This window comes from Lithobates pipiens, unplaced genomic scaffold (assembly GCF_037356315.1).
Source record: "Lithobates pipiens isolate NorthernLeopardFrog02 unplaced genomic scaffold, aLitPip1_a1.2 Scaffold_25, whole genome shotgun sequence".
NCBI lineage: Eukaryota > Metazoa > Chordata > Amphibia > Anura > Ranidae > Lithobates > Lithobates pipiens.
In genome coordinates, this window is record NW_027507787.1 from 235,160,879 (window position 1) to 235,181,507 (window position 20,629).

A 20,629-nucleotide genomic window follows, 5' to 3' on the forward strand; every position below is an offset into this window, starting at 1 on the left:
AATATATATATATATATAATGTTTAGGGGGTTCTAAATAAAGGGAAGGAGATAGGCAGGCAATAAAAAAACAGGCAGAGGAAGCTCCATTAGCATTGCTGGTTGTCATACCAACGGCCACCACAAGAGGGCGCCAGATTCCAGAAGGAATCATAGGACCGCAGAAGGCCTCAAAGCTGCGGCCTCAATTACCGGCCGCCGGCGGAACGGCCCGACGCGATCACGCCGGGGGGGTCCACGGAGAAAGGATACCCCCCAGCTGTGCTGCGCCAGGTCGCTAATTCTAGTCGCAAATGCGACCTGGCGCCCGGGTTTTGTCGAGCCCTGACTTAAGGACCAGCCTCATTTTGGAATTTAGGTGTTTACATATTTAAAACAGGTTTATTTGCTAGAAAATTACAATTTTCCGCAAACATTATACATTGTTTTTTTTTTCTAACACCCTAGAGAATAAAATGGCGGTCGTTGCAATGCTTTTTTTTACACTGTATTTGCGCAGCGGTCTTACAAGCGCACTTTATTTTTATTTTTTTATTCACTTTTTTGCATAAAAAAATAAGACAGCAGTAAAGATAGTCCATTTAAAAAAAAAAATATTTTGAAAGATGATGTTACGCTGAGTAAATTGATACCCAACATGTCACGCTTCAAAATTGCGCCCGCTCGTGGAATGGTGTCAAACTTTTACCCTCAAAAATCTACCATAGGCGAAGTTTTAAAAATTCTATAGGTTGCATGTTTTACGTTACAGAGGAGGTCTAGGGGTAGAATTATTTCTCTCGCTCTACCGATCGCGGCGATACCTCAGATGTGTGGTTTGACCACCGTATGCAGGCGCTACTCACGTATGCGTTTCATTTCTGCACACGAGCGTGTCGGGACAGATCGCTTTAAAAACATTTTTTTTTTTGTTATTTATTTTACTTCATTTTATTTTTTTCACTGTTTTAAAAAATTAAAATAAAATCTGTATTACTTTTATTCCTATTACAAGGAATGTAAACAGCTTAAATATGAGATGTGCTGTCAAAAAGTCCTCAAATCTCATATTTGGACTAAAATGCAATAAAAATAAATAAATTGTCATTTGAAAAAATGACATTGAAAAAGTGCCTTTTTAAGAGCTATGTTTTTATTTTTTGCGCTATAAACATAAAAAGACCGACAATAAAAAAAAAAAAAAAAAAAGAATATTTTTTCGTTTCTGCTATAAACACATCCAATAATTTTTTTTAATTTTTTTTATTTTTTTTAAATCTAATTCCTTCATCAATTTAGGCCAATATGTATTCTTCTACATATTTTTAGTAAAAAATAAAAATAAAATCCCAATAAGCGTATATTGATGCCTAATAAAGTGTCCAGTGAGTGGTGAAATTGCTGATCACATACGGTTGCACAGATTGTAGGGAGTGTGCGTGTGGGTTACTTTAGTGGCTTTTTAGAAATTTTGGTGTGGTGTGTGTGTGTGTGTGTTTTTTTTTTTTTTTTTTTTTTAATTTATTTTTTTATTATTATTTTGCAACACAAAGTTGAAATGTTTTCTCTTGACTCATACAGGGTTAATTTTTACTAACGCTGGAGACTGCAAAATCCGGCTTACTTCTGCAGAGAAACCAATCGGCTTCCAGGTTTTATTGCCACAGCTTAACGGAACAATCTGAAGGCAGAAGCTGATTGGTTCCTAAGAAGTGGGCCGGATTTTGCAGTCTCCAGCTTTAGTTTAAAAAAAAACCGCATACCTGTCTAATTCTTCTCCTTCTTCCTTCTTCTCAGCAAGCTCAGAAACATGTTCCGTCGGTGTCTGTGTGCAGGAAATGCATCGCACCAAAACCCGCCCGCACGCACCATTGTAGCATTTGCAATAAGTAAGTTATGCAAAGTTTATATATATATATATTATTTTTTTTTTTTTTTTTTTTTTTTAATAATAAATTGTCCTCACACTTGTGTATGATGGAGACTCCAATAGGAGAGGGGCTCCCCCCACTCTGGGATTGTACACTATGGAGCGTTCTATACCAGCAGGAGACTCCATAACAGCAGTAGACTGATCTGGGAATTCCAGAGGAGAGGCACTATATTACCAAAAGTATTGGGACACCTGCCTTTACACGCACATGAACTTTAATGGCATCCCAGTCTTAGTCCGTAGGGTTCAATATTGAGTTGGCCCCGCCCTTTGCAGCTTCAACTCTTCTGGGAAGGCCGTCCACAAGGTTTAGGAGTGTGTCTATGGGAATGTTTGACCATTTTTTTTCCAGAAGTGCATTTTGTGAGGTCAGTCACTGATGTTGGATGAGAAGGCCTGGCTTGCAGTCTCCACTCTAATTCATCCCAAAGGTGTTCTATGGGGGTTGAGGTCAGGACTCTGTGCAGGCCAGTCAAGTTCTTCCACCCCAAACTCGTACATGTCTTTATGGACCTGGCTTTGTGCACTGGTCCAAATCATTTGGTGGAGGGGGGATTATGGTGTGGGGGTTGTTTTTCAGGGATTGGGTTGGCCCTTTAGTTCTAGTGAAGGGAACTCTTAAGGCGTCAGCATACCAAGACATTTCGGACAATAAACCTTGCTTTGTGCACTGGTGGGCAGTCATGTTGGAACAGGAAGGGATCATCCTCAAACTGTTCCCACAAAGTTGGCAGCATGAAATTGTCCAAAATATCTTGGTATGCTGACGCCTTAAGCGTTCAATGGCAACAAACTACAGCACTTAAAAATCTCCATGGGCGACGCTTTAAACATTTTCACAGGTTACCTGTTTAGCGTTAAATAGGAGGCTAGAATTATTGCTCTCACTCAAATGATCGAAACAATACCTCACATGTGGGGTTTGAACACCGTTTACATGTGCTTGTGCGACTTGCGTATGCGCTTGCTTTTGCACGAACACGGAGGGATTGGAGGCGCTTTCATTTTATTTATTTTTTTTCCTCATTGCAAAATTTTATAACAAACTATGAAAAATTTCATTTTATTTTATTTTTATTTTTTTTAATTTTCGGTCTTTTTTTCTTTTTTCTTTAACCCCTTAAAGACAGAGCCTCTTTTTGACACCTGTGGTTTATAAGTTATTTTTTTTTATATTTTCTTTATTTTTTATTTTTTTTTGCTAGGAAGTTATTTAGAACCCCCAAACATTTTTTATATATATATACACAAAAAAAGTGTGTGTGTGTGTATATAATATATATATATATATACACATACACACCAGCCTATGAGGACACCTGTGTAATAATGGTTCCTTCGCAGGGAATTTCTAAAACAAGTTGCAATGACTGAGGGCTCCTCCTGCACTATGTTTCTATACAGGCTCCAATATGTGGGGCCCCTCCTGCCCCAAGGTGTCTGCAAACATGTATTGGTCTGTGCAGAGGAGTGAGGCTGGGGTTGCTGTATGTGCCGGCTCAGGGCCCCTCTCCTCAGGCTGCCTGCCTGTATTGATTGTACAAAGTGGGACCCGGGACACTCACTCCTCAGTGCCCATCAATGCAGCCTGATCAATGCCCATTAATGCAACCTGATCAATGCCCATTATTGCAGCCTGATCAGTGCCCGTCAATGCAGCCTGATCAGTGCCCGTCAATGCAGCCTGATCAGTGCCCGTCAATGCAACCTGATCAGTGCCCGTCAATGCAGCCTGATCAGTGCCCGTCAATGCAGCCTGATCAGTGCCCGTCAATGCAACCTGATCAGTGCCCGTCAATGCAGCCTGATCAGTGCCCGTCAATGCAGCCTGATCAGTGCCCGTCAATGCAGCCTGATCAGTGCCCGTCAATGCAACCTGATCAGTGCCCGTCAATGCAACCTGATCAGTGCCCGTCAATGCAGCCTGATCAGTGCCCGTCAATGCAACCTGATCAGTGCCCGTCAATGCAGCCTGAATAATATAGAATGACAGCCAGGGTGGAGGAGGAGGGGGGGGGGGGTGTCTATGAGAAATAGATATTTTCCTAATCTTCATAATGGAAGCCCCGTTATATAATTGCATCCTTTTTGCTGATTTCCTATTGTATGTTTTTTTTTTTTTTTCTTTTTTAACCCTAAGTCATTTCTATAGCTGTAGTAAAGACGCGCGGTGAAATGAGGTCAGACGTGTCAATCTGTCATTTTACCTTTTGAATCGCTTTACTATCTGAATCACGTTTTCCATCTGAATATCACAAATACAGCACAGGGGTTCTCACGCACTTCCAATACTTTAGTATAAGAAGTCTTCAGGTTTTATTTTATACAAGGTCCACCTTCCACCTTTGAGTGCTAATGAGTGTTCTCTCTTCACAGGTGTATTCTTAAAATGGATCATCATTGTCGTATCCTTCATTGTTGTAAGAGACCTACGAGGAGAGAAATCTGGCGGCTGCTATTGAACCCGGCTTTACTTTCTAGTTAGTCACTGATCTAAAACGAATGTTGGACGAGAAGGTCTGGCTCGCAGTCTCCGCTTTAATTCATCCCAAAGGTGTTCTATCGGGTTGAGGTCAGGACTCTGTGCAGGACAGTCAAGTTCCTCCACCCCAAACTCGCTCATCCATGTCTTTATGGAGCTTTTTTTGTGCACTGGTCCAAATCATTTGGTGGAGGGGGGTTAATGGTGTCGGGTTGTTTTTCAGGAGTTGAGCTTGGCACCTTAGTTCCAGTAAAGGGAACTCTTAAGGCGCCTTGTGCACCGAGGGGCTATACGCCGTATCCTCGTATATCTGGGGGTGAAATACCTAGTGTGCATGGGACCCAAGCAATGCTTCTTGACAGCCACTACACCCACAATGAACGCCGGAGCCTCATGCATTGCGGGGGGAGGGGGCTGAACGGCAGAGCCTCGTGCATTGTTCGGGGGGGCTGAACGGCGCAGCCTCGTGCATTGTGCGGGGGGGCTGAACGGCGGAGCCTCGTGCATTGTGCGGGGGGGCTGAACGGCGGAGCCTCGTGCCTTGTGCGGGGGGGGCTGAACGGCGGAGCCTCGTGCCTTGTGCGGGGGGGGCTGAACGGCGGAGCCTCGTGCCTTGTGCGGGGGGGCTGAACGGCGGAGCCTCGTGCATTGTGCGGGGGGGCTGAACGGCGGAGCCTCGTGCATTGTGCGGGGGGGCTGAACGGCGGAGCCTCGTGCATTGTGCGGGGGGGCTGAACGGCGGAGCCTCGTGCATTGTGCGGGGGGGCTGAACGGCGGAGCCTCGTGCATTGTGCGGGGGGGCTGAACGGCGGAGCCTCGTGCATTGTGCGGGGGGGGCTGAACGGCGGAGCCTCGTGCATTGTGCGGGGGGGCTGAACGGCGGAGCCTCGTGCATTGTGCGGGGGGGCTGAACGGCGGAGCCTCGTGCATTGGGGGGGTGGGGTGATTGATCGCTGAAGCCTCGTACTTTGCAGGGAGGCTGAATGGCAGAGCCTTGTGCATTGCGCCGGGGGGGGGGGGGGGGTGAATGGTGGAACCTCTTGCATTGGGGAAGGCTAAACGCGGTAGCATTGTGCTTGGGGGGGGGGGCTGGGGCTAAACGCTGTAGCCTTGTTTGTCGAGGGGGCTAAACGCCGTATCCTCATGCATCAGGGGGCTAAACGCCGTATTCTCGTGTGCGGGGGGGGGGGCTGTATGGGGCTGACCGCTGTATCCTCGAACGTCCGGGGGCTAAATGCCTAGTGTGCAAGGGACCTAAGCAATGAAACAAGATTAAAGATTTGGTTCCCTGTTAGGAAAGTGATATAATTCTGATCACAGCGTGATGAGCGATTTGCAACTGATGGGAATAAATTGTAACTCCTCCTATAAGTTAGGTGGACACTGATTAGAAGTAATGGTGGAGGATGGTGTTGTTCTCTTTCCCAAGGGGTCTAGTCAGGACCCATATAGTAGTGGGCTTAAGCAGTGTATGGCCATATTGTGTGACCAAATCCCCACATTTGCTTATTATGTTCCTTTTAAATAGCCTTGTAGGATTGAAATGACCTTTTTTGTATGTGTGCGCTGTTATCTTTTGTTCTCTGAGACTGAGGCTCCTTAACTTGCTGACATCACAGCGTGGCTCAATAACTGTGTTGGCCATTACAACCATCGCTACTTCTTCTCCTTCTGCCTTTTCATGACCTTGGGATGCATTTACTGCAGCATCAGCAGCCGCGTCATGTTCCGTGATGCCTACGCAGCCATTGAGGTGAGATTATTATGAGGGGAACCGTCGGAGACAAAATGGGGAATTACTTCATTGGTGCCTTAAAGGATCTGTCCACCTAAAAATCATACACTTCTGTATAGATGCCAGTGTGTGGTGTCATTAGCTGGCTTGTTATGTCGCTGCATCTGTGTTCTCCGCACCAGCCATAGGCCATAGCCAATTGAAAGCGGTCTTAAAGCCCCACTCTGGGATCAGTTTCGTCCCCCCCCCTCTTCTATCTGTTTGCCCCATATAAGAAACCCTTTTTACTTACCTTAAGCAGCAGTCATGTGACCCTGCATCCCCAAGCCTTTTCTTCTTCCCTTTGCTTCCTGTAAGGGACCTTTTACGGGTGTCCATGTCCGTGCCTGCATGATGTGGACACTTCCTATTGAATGTCCAGTGTCGGGGTCCTCTCAGGATCAAGGAGGACAATATCATCACGGGACTGACCATCTTAAGGGGGACATCACAGCACTGGATCAGCAGCTCTCCCCACCTGGAAATAGCGAGGGACCTGGAGGGGGGGCATAGGTGAGTATATCTGCCTTTGCAAGCTAAGAAGGAACAAGTGCTTAATGCCACCGGTTAGAGGTGGGTGGGAGGGAGGTATAGTGAAAAAATAATTTGTCTTTCGTTCACTGACTGACACAGCTCCCTTAATCTTGACCGTAGGGTTATTACGCCACCTTCAGGAGAGGACTATGTCTTGTGTCAGTCAGTGAACTTCAGACAAAAGAATTTTATGGTCAGTACAAAAATCCTATTTTTAGCCTAGAGTGGGGCTTTAAAGTCAACCTGTGACCAAGCTATGGTCAATAAATAATTTACCTATTCTTAAAAAGCTTTACAACAAGCCACCACTGACCCCTGTAGCTGCAGGGGCTGGGGAGTAATTCATCCTGAAATTCCCTGCTGCCAGAGGAAGCAAAGGGATTACCTCTCCTCTGTTGTAAACTTTGAGGATGAATCGCTCCACAGTACCTACAGCTACAGAGGTAAGTAAGGTCTTGTTTTCGTGTTTATAGGATATGTTATAGTTTGAATGTCCCTAGATTGTCCATGGATCCAATTAAGCTAAGCACACACATTCAGCCTTCTGTTTGAAAGTGTCAAATAAGCTTTATTGGGGGGAGGGGGTGAAGAGTTTACACCATTAACCTCAAGTTCATGCCAGGTGAAGTAATGTCACAAGAGTTGTAATATGTGTATGCTTGGCTTTACCTTATAGGCAAGTCACCACCTACACATTTGTGGCCTCAGAACTCGCCTAATTTATACGGTTGCCCCCTTGCTGTATGGAGATTCTATGATTATTGGCTTTCCTTTTTCTTATTTTTATTTTTGGGAACATTGCAGCAGGAGGGGTATGGAGGATTCATCATGCCAGGGGCCACTTACTTTACAAAACGGTATATTCTTGATATATATACTGCCTTATACAGATGTTCAGCGTAGTCTTTCAGTAGAGTCATGTTCTATGTTCAATATGATGCCTAGGGTAGGTTTGTGAGAAGTTTAGGTAAACCTGAGAGCCATAGAAACCGCTTACGACCCAATAGACTGCCATTGCTATACTTCCTGATACCATAGCACTCCATCCTTCATACCTCCACATAGCATTCTTGCAGCTTATAGGGGCATGATTAGCTGGACTGGAAGGTAATTGTGGTCATATTTCCTTCTTATCAGAAATTCAAGCACCAGGAAAAGGAGAGGCTGAAGTTTGCAGGCAATGAGGTGGGCTGTGTTGAAGTGATTGTCAGCTGTGTGTCTAAATAGCACAACACAAGTGCTAATGTTTATTGTCCTTTACCAATGCTGGAGGGTTATTCTTGTGCACGGGCTATCCTAACCATTGCTTCAAGCATGTCCCCTCTTGTCTCTTCCTGCTTCTTGATGGATGGTTGTCTCATGTCACTAATCTGCATTCACTTTTATTTAGGCCTTAGTGCTCCAGACCTGTGTAACGATCCATATAGTTTATCATAGCGACATATCAGACATTCTAGTTTACTTCCCAGGTGTATGGTGACTGGGTCTGTGGTGTTGGGCTTTCGGTTTGTATCCATGGCACGAGTGTAAGATACATCTGAGATCCTTCAGAATTCATTGACTGATGCAACTGACCTGTAGTTAACCTTCTTCTGACCTGAATTTGACCTCCCCTGACCTAAAGTTTACTTCCTCCTCCTGACCCTAATTTGACTTTTTCCTGACCAAACTTTGACCTCTCCTGACCAGTATTTGACGACCCCCTGACCAGAATAAGACCTTCTCCTGACACACTCCTGAGTGTGTCCCTCTCCTGGATTGAATAATAAATCCGTCTAACTAGAACTTGTCCTCCTCCTTGCCTGAATAAAACATCCATTTGACTAGAGGGTGCCGTCCTTCTGACCAGAGGGTGCCGTCCTTCTGACCAGAGGGTGCCGTCCTTCTGACCAGAGGGTGCCGTCCTTCTGACCAGAGGGTGCCGTCCTTCTGACCAGAGGGTGCCGTCCTTCTGACCAGAGGGTGCCGTCCTTCTGACCAGAGGGTGCCGTCCTTCTGACCAGAGGGTGCCGTCCTTCTGACCAGAGGGTGCCGTCCTTCTGACCAGAGGGTGCCATCCTTCTGACCAGAGCGAGTCGCCCTCCTGACCTGAATAAGACCTCCATCTGAGCAGAACTTGTCCTCTTCCTGACCTCACTTTGTCCTCCTCCTGACCTCCTTCCAGCAGGTTTTGCATTCCCTTAGCCCTTGTACACACGGTCGGACATTCTGACAACCAAATCCCTTGGATTTTGTCCAATGGATTTTGTCCGAAACTGTTGCATACACACAGTCGGACAAAGTTGTCGGAAAATCCGATTGTACTTAACGTGATGACGTTATTTTGTTACGACGGGACTACGTTCAGGCTAGTAGCCAATAGCTTTGGTCTAGGAATTTGATCTGAGCATGCGTGGCACTTTGTCCTGTCGGAGTAGGCTACACATGATTGGCGCATGTTGTCCGAAAATTTTATAGACAAGTTGGAAAACTTGGTCCGTCGGATATTCAGACGGAAACAGTCCGATGGAGACCACACACAGTCGGATTATCCGACAATACGGTCCGATCCGACGCATTCTGTCGGAATCTCCGACCGTGTGTACAAGGGCTTATGCAGGCCATACACGGTAGAATTTCGAACGAGTTTTCTTTTCAAAATCAGAAAATTCATTTTTTTTTGTGATCCGATGATGCCACCATTGATTTTCGAAATTCGGCTGACCAAGCCTTCAATTTCACCTCATGTTGCTACAGAAAATAATTTTCTTGGCTGGGAATCTTCTTTTCTCTCCGTAAATTTTTGTTTATCTCCGTACATTTTCTTTTCTTATTACGTTTCTCGCACGATTCTCCCATCATTGATTAGAAAATCGTTAGTTTTTCTAAAAATTTCCAACATGTCCGATTCCTCAAATTTTATTTCCGCACGAAAATCGGTTGTTGCTGCAGCCCACTAATGGTGCGAAATTCATACGAAAATTCTTAGATACGATTTTTGAAAGAAAATTCTTTCGAAATTCGAACCGTGTATGGCCGCCATTAGACTTGCATGGGAATGCAAAAGCTGTTGACGCACTCCAAAGACGTGTAAGTTAAAAGGCTAGTTCCAGTCCTTTTTCACGCTGTCATGAAAGGCTAAATGCTATGGATTATTTGTGTTACCTGGACACTGGAACCAAGATGGTGTTATACATGCAAACTGCAAAATATCTAAAGCAAAAGCTTGTTGCCCATGGCCAGTATTTAAGATTACATTCAGTCGTGCTGCCCCTGGAGAATGATCGGGAGAAGCTGATAAGCTCTTCTGGGCAACATGAACAGTTCTGCCGGAGGTCAGCAGGAAGGACCAGAGGGAGATGTGAGGTTTTTCTACGGACTTTGCGTGAGGATTTCTCATGAATGAATGGTGTTTGGGTGGTGCTGTGGTAAAGATAAGTATTCCCGGCCTTTTACAGGCATGATTCTTTTGGAGGCATTTTATTTTTTTGACAGTTTCGCTTTAATTGTTGGGTAATATGTTGGCTGTGCATGGACTTCCTAGAAAAAAAAATAATTTGGCCACCACAAGCATGCAAAACATGTCCTCCATGTTCATACTCGAGGCCCAGTGTGCCAGAAATATTTCTGAACTTGATCTTTCTTCACATATACTAAAAGCCAAATCCAGCTAAAACAAATAATTTTAAGCATTTGGTAGGATGAATTACTTGGTGCCTTCTCAATCAATGCAAGTCTAGCAAAACATTTTTCCAGCAGACTGGCTTTTTTTTTTTTTTTTGCCTCTTGTGGTGCACGTCAGTCTGAGTGGCTCCTTCCCAAGGTAATTGCGTTGCAGCACACCACAATGCGTGATGAGCAGCATACATTGCCCATCAGTTTTCCTGCAGTGCTCATGACAGGAGAGAAGAAAGATGAGCTTATCAGTCTACCGCTTCTCTTTTCACTGTACAGTCACAGCTTGGGGGTTCGTCCGGGATGGGATAACCTGGGCTTAGAGGAACTGAGTTAAATGTATGCTGGGCATCCAGGAGCAGGAAAAAAAAGTAAATCTCTGGACTGTCATGATTGGCTTTTTTATAATTGAGTCTTGACTGGCTTTTATATGGAAGAATTCTGCCATATCACCGGCAGGGGAAGAGACGAGAAGTAATTGTGTATGTGGCAGTATTCAGTAACAATGGGGTCGGTGCTTTCCTGGTATATTGCTTTTTTTTTTTTTTTAAAGAAAAGCTGGGAATCCTAGACATGGATACATAATAATTATAACCATCTGTATATGTATATATTTTTTTGCTCCTAGACCTTCTACAGTCAGACTCCCCCACCTACCTTCACCTTCAGAGAGAGAGTGTTTCACAAGTGTATCATCTACCTCTGGGTGCTCTGCAGGTAAGTTCACACAACCTTCTTCCTCCCTAACAGGCTCCACCTTTTTATTGCTTTCAGTAATCTAGTTTCCCATTAACCACTTGACCACCGGGCACTTAAACCCCCTTCCTAACCAAACCAATTTTCAGCTTTCGGTGCTCTCACACTTTGAATGACAATTACTCAGTCATGCAACACTGTACCCATATGAAATGTTTGTCCTTTTTTTCACACCAATAGAGCTTTTTTTTGGTGGTATTTAATAGAGGTCGACCGATATATCGGCCGATATTTGGCCGTTTTTAAGAAATCGGCCGATTATTGTGCATACCACGCCGATTTGCGGGTAACACTATACCCGGCCGCCTGCAGTACAGACCTGTGTCCCCGCTGCAGCAGCATGTACAATTGATCCTCCATCCTTCACCCGTGCGGCTGGCCACTATAGGGTGGAAGGAGAAAGTTTCACTGGCACTGCACTGCCCCGCCCCTCCCTTCCCCAGGCAGTAGCAGAGGAACATCATTAACATATCACAAGCCTCCGCAGGAGATCGTAGCCAGCACTAGCTAAGATCCTCTTCCTTCCCTGCGGAGGCGGAGCCTGTTTCTATCTCACTGTGATTGGCTGGTCAGCTCATCAGGGCTAGGTGCATGCTATTGGGTCACGTGCATACAGATAGATGCCAGCTTGTATGCACGGTGAGTCAAAAAAATGGAGTATGCTACTGTATAAATTAATATCCTTTTAAAGTGAAACCTGCCATTTAGAAAATGGATGATCCTCCTCCACAGTCACCTCTATATACCACCCCTCTACATTCACCTCTCAGTACCCCCCTCCACAGTCACCTTTCTGTACCCCCCCTCCACAGTCACCTTTCTGTACCCCCCCTCCACAGTCGCCTCTCAGTACCCCCCCTCCACAGTCGCCTCTCAGTACCCCCCCTCCACAGTCATCTCTCAGTACCCCCCTCCACAGTCACCTTTCTGTACCCCCCCTCCACAGTCACCTTTCTGTACCCCCCCTCCACAGTCACCTTTCTGTACCCCCCCTCCACAGTCGCCTCTCTGTACCCCCCCTCCACAGTCACCTCTCAGTACCCCCCTCCACAGTCGCCTCTCTGTACCCCCCTCCACAGTCGCCTCTCTGTACCCCCCCTCCACAGTCACCTCTCAGTACCCCCCCTCCACAGTCGCCTCTCTGTACCCCCCTACACAGTCGCCTCTCTGTACCCCCCCTCCACAGTCGCCTCTCTGTACCCCCCCTCCACAGTCGCCTCTCTGTACCCCCCCTCCACAGTCGCCTCTCTGTACCCCCCCTCCACAGTCGCCTCTCTGTACCCCCCCTCCACAGTCGCCTCTCTGTACCCCCCCTCCACAGTCGCCTCTCTGTACCCCCCCTCCTCCACAGTCGCCTCTCTGTACCCCCCCTCCTCCACAGTCGCCTCTGTACCCCCCTCCTCCACAGTCGCCTCTCTGTACCCCCCTCCTCCACAGTCGCCTCTCTGTACCCCCCCTCCTCCACAGTCGCCTCTCAGTACCCCCCCTCCACAGTCGCCTCTCTGTACCCCCCTCCACAGTCGCCTCTCTGTACCCCCCTCCACAGTCGCCTCTCTGTACCCCCCCTCCACAGTCGCCTCTCTGTACCCCCCCTCCACAGTCGCCTCTCTGTACCCCCCCTCCACAGTCGCCTCTCTGTACCCCCCCTCCTCCACAGTCGCCTCTCTGTACCCCCCCTCCTCCACAGTCGCCTCTGTACCCCCCTCCTCCACAGTCGCCTCTCTGTACCCCCCTCCTCCACAGTCGCCTCTCTGTACCCCCCCTCCTCCACAGTCGCCTCTCTGTACCCCCCCTCCTCCACAGTCGCCTCTCTGTACCCCCCTCCTCCACAGTCGCCTCTCTGTACCCCCCCTCCTCCACAGTCGCCTCTCTGTACCCCCCCCTCCACAGTCGCCTCTCTGTACCCTCCCTCCACAGTCGCCTCTCTGTACCCCCCCTCCTCCACAGTCGCCTCTCTGTACCCCCCCTCCTCCACAGTCGCCTCTGTACCCCCCCCCTCCTCCACAGTCGCCTCTCTGTACCCCCTCCTCCACAGTCGCCTCTCTGTACCTCCCCTCCTCCACAGTCGCCTCTCTGTACCCCCCCTCCTCCACAGTCGCCTCTCTGTACCCCCCCTCCTCCACAGTCGCCTCTCTGTACCCCCCCTCCTCCACAGCAGCCTCTCTGTACCCCCCCACCTCCACAGCAGCCTCTCTGTACCCCCCCACCTCCACAGCCGCCTCTCTGTATCCCCACCTCCTCCACAGCCGCCTAAACTGTTAGATTTAATGAAGGAAAAATAAAAAAAATCGGCCACAAAAATCGGCTGCAAAAATCGGCATCATATATCGGCCATCGGCCGCCCCGATTTCTAAATATCGGCATCGGCCAGAGAAAAACCCATATCGGTCGACCTCTAGTATTTAATCACCGCTGGGTTTTTTATTTTTTGCGCTATAAGTCAAAAAATTTGTTTAAAAAATGTTTTATTTCTTTCTGTTAAAATTTATTGCAGAGTATTGGCGAGTGTTGCACAGTATGGGCAGAGTATTGTCACTGAGCAGCGCTGTGGGCACTACACATCCAGCCCACAGCGCTGCTGCCATCTCTTCCCCCTCTCCCCTCGCACTGTACTGAACGGTACAGAGAGGGGAGGGAGGAACCTGCGCCATGACATGATGCCAGTTTGTTTACAAGTGATCGCTCCGTCATTTGACAGATCGATCACGTGGTAAACGGCTGCTACCAGTGGCCTTTTACCGTGATGCGCCGGGTCTTCCGGACCCGGCGGTCACAGATGTTTGCGGGAGAGGGGGCGCGCGAGAGCAAGAATCTGTGAGGACGTCCATGGACGCCCTCCCAGAATAACCCGACCGTGTTGTAGCCCTCTTTTGGCTATGGCCCGGTCGTCAAGTGGTTAAAGTGATTATTTTTTGCGCTATAAACACAAAAAGGACAATATTTTTTTACTTTCTGCCATAAAACACATAAAGACATTTTTTTTTTTTTTACTTTTTTTTTTTTTTAATCAATTTAGCCAGATATGTATTCTGCTACATATTTTTGGTAAAAAAAAAATCCCAATAAGCGTATTTATGTTGATTGGTTTGCGCAAAAGTTATAGCGTCTACAAACTATGGAATAGATTTTTTTTGTGATTTTTTTTTTTTTTTTTTTTTTTTTTTTTACTGTTATTGGGGGCGATCTGCGATTTTTAGTGGGACTGCAGACATTCCGGCAGACAGATCGGACACTAAGAGATACTTTTTGGGGACCAGTAACACCAATACAGTGATCAGTGCTAAAAAAAAAAAATAATGTACTGATTACTGTGTAAATGCCACTGGCAGGGAAGGGGTTAACACGAGAGGCGATCAAAGGGTTAAATGTTCTCTAGGGAGGTGCTTAATGGCTCCTGTTGTGTCCAATCACAGCCGGAGCGGCACGCCCCCTAAACCACGTGCATGAAATCACCCAGAGGTACACTGATGAAATGGTTCTTTGTCTTTCCGCAGTTCGGTGGCTCTGGCCCTCGGCGCTCTCACGCTGTGGCACGCAATGCTCATCACCCGAGGGGAGACCAGCATAGAGCGGCACATCAACAAGAAGGAGAGGAAGAGACTGCTGGCCATGGGGAAGGTAAAATAACCACAACAAAGATGGCTGGTCTGTTCCCAGGGCATTGTGACACCATAGTACAACCAGGGGGAGATGAGGAGAGCTGGCAGGGAATACGGTAGGGTTGCACCAATACCGGTATCAAAGCATTTGCACAAGTACCGGTACTCTAGCAAATGGTCCAGTACTTGAAACCGATACTTTCAGGCTCGGATCTTTCAGCTGTCAGCAGGGTTCTCCTGTTGACAGCTGAAGTCTAAACAAAGCCCCAGTAATTGGAGCTGTGCCATAAAAAATTTTAAAAAATGCAGCCGGGCAATGATTATTAAAGCAGAAGTTCCATCCACATTTTTCACTCCTCACCATGCAGCACTGATGTGCATCCTTAAAATGAATAGATGCAATTTATTATTTTGTTTTCTGTTCACTTACCTGATTTATGCCTAGATCTAATTTCAGTTCCTCCTTTTAGGCGCCGCGGCGCCGTAAGTCATTTCCAGTTTTGCATTGGCTCCTAGGAGATCTTGGTCAGCTTGGCATGGCACTGCACCCGTAACATTTAACATTTGTGTCTAAGGAAAATCTTGGTCAACTTGGCATGGCAGTGCCATATCAAGCTGACCAAGATTGCACCGCACTGCACATGCGTGAGATCGGCAAGAGCATGCTGGGTAGCCAGCATGCACTGAATCCAGGAAGAAAGGTCACTGTGGCTTCAGATGCCCACACTGGAGATGGCCACGCTGTGCAGGAACTTCACAAAGTAAGAAAACGATGCTGCACAAATAGAAAACTATGCAAAATTGCATATTTTACAGCATACCTTTTGTTACATTGCACGAGGTATGAGTATTCTAGGGGTATTTTTATCTTAAAGCGGAGGTCCACCCTAAAGTGGACCTTCCGCTCCTTGGAATCCTCCCCCCCTCCGGCGCCACAATTGGCACCTTTCAGGGGGGAGGGGGGTGCAGGTACCTGTACAGTACAGGTATCTGCACCCACTTCCGTGATAGCTCTCTGCGGAAAGGGGCGTAGATTACACCCCTTTCCGAAAGTCCCCCCACTGCCTGCTGGGAAACGCACAGATCCCAGAGGCAGCGGGTCCATCCTTATTGCGCAGCGCGACTCGCGCATGCGCAGTAGGGAACCGGGAAATGAAGCCGAAAGGCTCCACTTCCTGATTTCCCATACCCAAGATGGCGGCGGCAGCACCCGAGAGACGATCGAGAGATCGGCTTCGGGTGCCGACATGGACAGGTAAGTGTCACTATTTTAAAAGTCAGGAGCTGCAGTATTTGTAGCTGCTGGCTTTAAAAAAAAAAAAAAAACGGACTCCCGGCAGACTCCCGTTTTAAAAGTCGTATTTCGGCCGCTTTAACAACATTGCTTAGCTGCTGAAACAGAAAGATAAAAAGAAACATTGTTTCTTTTTGTATCTTTCTTTTTATTCATCTACAGATCAAATGGATGAACTTCGATCTGCAGATGCAGTCAGTTTAAAGCAATCTGTCCAAAAATATTTTTTGGGGATTTAATTTTATTAAATGTTTCTGGTTAACCCCTTATTAACCCTTAATTTTACTCTAATCAGCCATAATTAACTCCCTATTTTCGTTCTCATTTTTATTATGTTCCTGCTGTTTTTTTGTTGTTTTGTTTTTCACTTTGTCATTCAGACACTGACACTTTTTGGGGACCAGTGACACTAATACAATGATCATTGCTAAACCTATGCACTAGCACTGTACTAATGACACTGGCTGGGTAGGGGTTAACATCAGTGGTGATCATAGGGTTAAATGTGTGCCTAGCCAGTGTTTTGTATACTGTGGGGGGGAGGGGGGGGGCTCTTTTACTAAAGGAAGGCAAAGATCTGTGTCTCTGCTTTGCAGGAACACAGGATCCATTCTTTCTGTACTGACAGAACGGTGATCTGCCTGTGTAACGAACGATCAGTATGGGTGCCTGTGGACATCGAGTCTGCGGTACCCGCTGTGTGTAATCACAGCGGGAGCGAGGCAGCGGCGGCGCACAATCGTCCCTGCTACCCACAAGTGTCGGATCACATTTATATATGTGATCCTGGGCTCAGCTGCCACCTTGTATTTGTGTCACTTTAGGTCCATCTGTAATAGCAATATGATTGTTTTCATTGCAGGTATTCTATAATCCGTATAGCTACGGCCGCGGCGGTAACTGGAGGCTTTTCTTTGGAGTTCAAACAAAATTGTAAGTTATATTAAAGTAAAAAAAAAAAAAACAGAGGGAAATTTTCTGGAATCCAGAGCAGCTGTTCATGGCAACCAATCGGCTTCTAGCTTTTAATTTTTTAGCTTAACTAAGTAACCTGAAGCTACAAGCTGATTGGTTACCATGTACAACTGCCCCAAATTCTGTCTGCTCCTGTTTTTTTGTAAATTCTCAAAATGTCCATGGACCATTCATGAGAGTAAATCTCCCGCTGACAGAAAATAAGAGCAAAGTTGGGGGTTTCAGGTTTCCTCAGTAGGTGGAGGAACCGCACAAATCTACCCCGGTGTTGGTTGAAATTTATGGTCCACGGGTTCCAGGATTTTTTTTTCTTAAATTTGGATATTGAGGGCGGTTTGGGGGCGAGGCCAAGCCACACTGTCTATGAGCACACAGAGTGCGGCTCAGGATCAAGCCTGTATGAGTGCCCCCTATAGGAAGCGGCTTGCTGTGGGAGCATTCAGCGTTAGGGAGGGGCCAAGGGACCCCAGAAGTGGAGAATCGGGGCTGCTCTGTGCAAAACCATTACACAGAGCAGGTAAGTATGATGTGTTTGTTAATTTATCTATTTTTTTAAACAACAATCACTTGAAGCACTCTGGGGCCCCCGCATACTTATAATCGCCACAAATTGCAGGAACCCAAGACTGCCACTAAATATGGTCTTGTGAAATAAACTCATCAGTAATGATCATTATGAGAGAAGACGTCAGTATGGACCTTCCAGATTGCATTCACACCAGCAGCTGCACTAAAATGCACCCGCTGGTGTACGTTGGGTGACGGCAGAGCCGATGCCATGATCTCCGCACTCTGCACTGTTGTTTTTTTTTTTTTTTTTTTGTGAGAGTTCTTTGCCATGAGGTGCCATGTTGAACTTCCAGTGACCAGTATGAGAGATGAGAGCGATAACACCAAATTTAACACACCTGCTCCCCATTCACACCTGAGACCTTATAACACTAACGAGTCACATGACACCGGGGGAGGGAAAATGGCTAATTGGGCCCAATTTGGACATTTCCACTTAAAGAGGAGTGCCCCCTGAAAAAAAAAATTTAAAGTCAGCAGCTACAATTACTGCAGCTCCTGACTTTTAATAAATGGACACTTACCTGTCCCAGGGTCCAGCGATGTCGGCAGCAGATGACGAGCAATCGATCGTTTCTCGGCTGCCCCTGCCGCCATCCTCTGTCAGGGAATCGTGAAGTGAAGCATTGCGGCTTCACTGCCCGGTTCCCCACTGTGCATGCACTGGTCCCCGCTGTGTCCTGGGAACTGTGTGTTTCCTAGAACACAATGGGGGGGGGGGGGGGGGGGTTGGGGCATCTGCAGCTAGCTATTCCCGGAAGTGGGTGCAGATACCTGGATTATACAGGTATCTGCACCCCCCTCCCCCTGAAAGGTGCCAATTGTGGCACCGGAAAAGGGGAGGGTTCCAATGAGCGGAACTTCCACTTGAGGGTGGAGGTCCGCTTTACGAGTGTACTCACCTTTGTTGCCAGTGGTTTAGACATTAATGGCTGTGTGTTGAGTTATTTTGAGGGGACAGAAAATTTACACTGTTATACAAGCTGTACACTCACTACTGTTTTGTTACATGAAAAAAAAATATTTACAAAAATGTGAGGGGTGTAATCATTCCTCCCACTGACACCAATGACGGGGCACTATTCCTCCCACTGACACCAATGACGGGGCACTATTCCTCCCACTGACACCAATGATGGGGCACTATTCCTCCCACTGACACCAATGACGGGGCACTATTCCTCCCACTGACACCAATGACTGGCCACTATTCCTCCCACTGACACCAATGACTGGGACACTATTCCTCCCACTGACACCAATGATGGGGCACTATTCCTCCCACTGACACCAATGACGGGGCACTATTCCTCCCACTGACACCAATGATGGGGCACTATTCCTCCCACTGACACCAATGACGGGGCACTATTCCTCCCACTGACACCAATGACTGGCCACTATTCCTCCCACTGACACCAATGACTGGGACACTATTCCTCCCACTGACACCAATGATGGGGCACTATTCCTCCCACTGACACCAATGACGGGGCACTATTCCCCCCCCCACTGGTACCAATGATGGGGCATTGTTTATTTCCACTGACATCAGGATTTTTGTGTGTTTGGAAGTCTGGAGACCCCTGCATTAGATATAACATTGTATTTTTCGCACAGATAGAACGTTTGGTTGGTTGTCTTCATTGAACATGTTCTCTCCTCTCTCGGCAGACATTGGATAAGTCGGGTCCTCCTCCCATCCTCACACTCTGCCTATGGAGATGGACTGACCTGGAAGCCTCCATCTTGGATCCCCTCCAAGCAGACTTCTGTTCTTGCGATCTGAGGTTCTGTCCTCCCGGCCCGGTGACATTATTTATAAACGGATTATTATTTTTTTTAGAAATCGTTTTCAGACTTTTATTCCGGAAAGGTGAAGGAGGGAAAGGAATGATTGAAGTGGACCTGTCCCGAGTCTCGGAGACATCCTTGTTGTTTATGGAAGCAACTTTTGGTCAGAGACTTAAAACTCATCAGTAAGTCGGCATAAAGAACAACGATGGGGTGCGATGTACAGTGACCCAACGCAGCCAATCAGAAATCATCTCTCACCGGTGTTACTGCATTAAACTAAAAGCTGATTGGCTGCTTTATATCACTCCATTTTGTACATTCTTCTTTTTTTTCCTGTCTTGTTGGATACAAATTCCCTGTGATTGGGGGGAGCTCCACATTGAATAGATGGGATTCTTACAAAATGATTTGCAGTGACCCTTTCACTGATGTCTGAAACCGAGGCGCACCTCCATTGCTGCCCGGCAACTGCTGTCAGCTTGTTGCTCCATTTGGAGACTTTAATAAGGGTCCTAATATGCATTGGCGGCTGGTCCACAAGGGACGTTGCGCCCCCTCAGCTTCCACCACCTGTGTGGCCATGCACTGTACGGGGTGCCAGACCAATAGGTTTCTACCAGGTCCGCTAACCCCCTCAGAGGCATGTGACCGCATCCTAAGACCCCAATTGGCCAGTTTTATATTGTCCTCTGTGCCCCGAGCCCTCCCACCCTGCGATGCCAGCGAATCGGCTTCCCAGCCAGTCAGAACCTGGAAAGAAGGGCAGGTGAAGACGGTCCTGGGGAGCTCCACCATAGGGTGAGTGCGGACCTGGAGGGGGGTCGCAGGGAGGGTCCAGGGATCCCGCCATGGACTCTTCCATCAGTTTTGGTCTGGAGCTCCTTTATGTAGCTCTGCACTGAAACTGCCACTTCCGGGAGCGTCCATCTCCTGTCCCCCCCCCCCCCCCCCCCCCCCCCCCCCCCCCACTGGTTCCTCCCTCTGATAGGAGACAATAATGATGGAGGACAGAGGGAGGAGTCAGTGAGAGCTGCGGGGGCCCCAGGAGTTGGACGTTCCCAGAAGTGTTGGTTTCATGTGATGCGGGGAATAGGGAAAGGTAAGGTTCAGGTGCGGCTCGGCTTCAGATATCGGCTATAGAGACACAATGGCCGTACGGTAGGCAGGTCCTCTTGTAGCCGTTGTCACCAGCAGGCAGTACGACGTCTCCTGGTTCCCCCAATCTCATGTACTGATACCAGTCAGAGTTGGTGGCTCCCCCTACAGGTTCCATCAGTAACGTG

General features: G+C 47.4%; 1 protein-coding gene across 3 annotated transcripts in view; it reads left to right on the top strand.

The window, feature by feature from the left end:
• Nucleotides 1-19,650, top strand: part of ZDHHC16 (zDHHC palmitoyltransferase 16) — a 39,362-nt gene extending 19,712 nt beyond the window's left edge. For 2 of the 3 annotated variants that reach the window (XM_077455680.1, XM_077455678.1), the window contains 8 exons: nucleotides 1,776-1,867; nucleotides 4,288-4,316; nucleotides 6,013-6,146; nucleotides 7,839-7,886; nucleotides 10,984-11,072; nucleotides 14,606-14,729; nucleotides 16,867-16,937; nucleotides 19,224-19,650. In XM_077455680.1, the coding sequence (XP_077311806.1) occupies nucleotides 1,776-1,867; nucleotides 4,288-4,316; nucleotides 6,013-6,146; nucleotides 7,839-7,886; nucleotides 10,984-11,072; nucleotides 14,606-14,729; nucleotides 16,867-16,937; nucleotides 19,224-19,338 (702 nt within the window). In that variant the 3' untranslated portion in view covers nucleotides 19,339-19,650. The remainder of the gene's footprint in view (nucleotides 1-1,775; nucleotides 1,868-4,287; nucleotides 4,317-6,012; nucleotides 6,147-7,838; nucleotides 7,887-10,983; nucleotides 11,073-14,605; nucleotides 14,730-16,866; nucleotides 16,938-19,223) is intronic. The other variant, XM_077455679.1, reaches the window with a different exon arrangement.
• The last annotated feature ends 979 nt before the right edge of the window (nucleotides 19,651-20,629 follow it).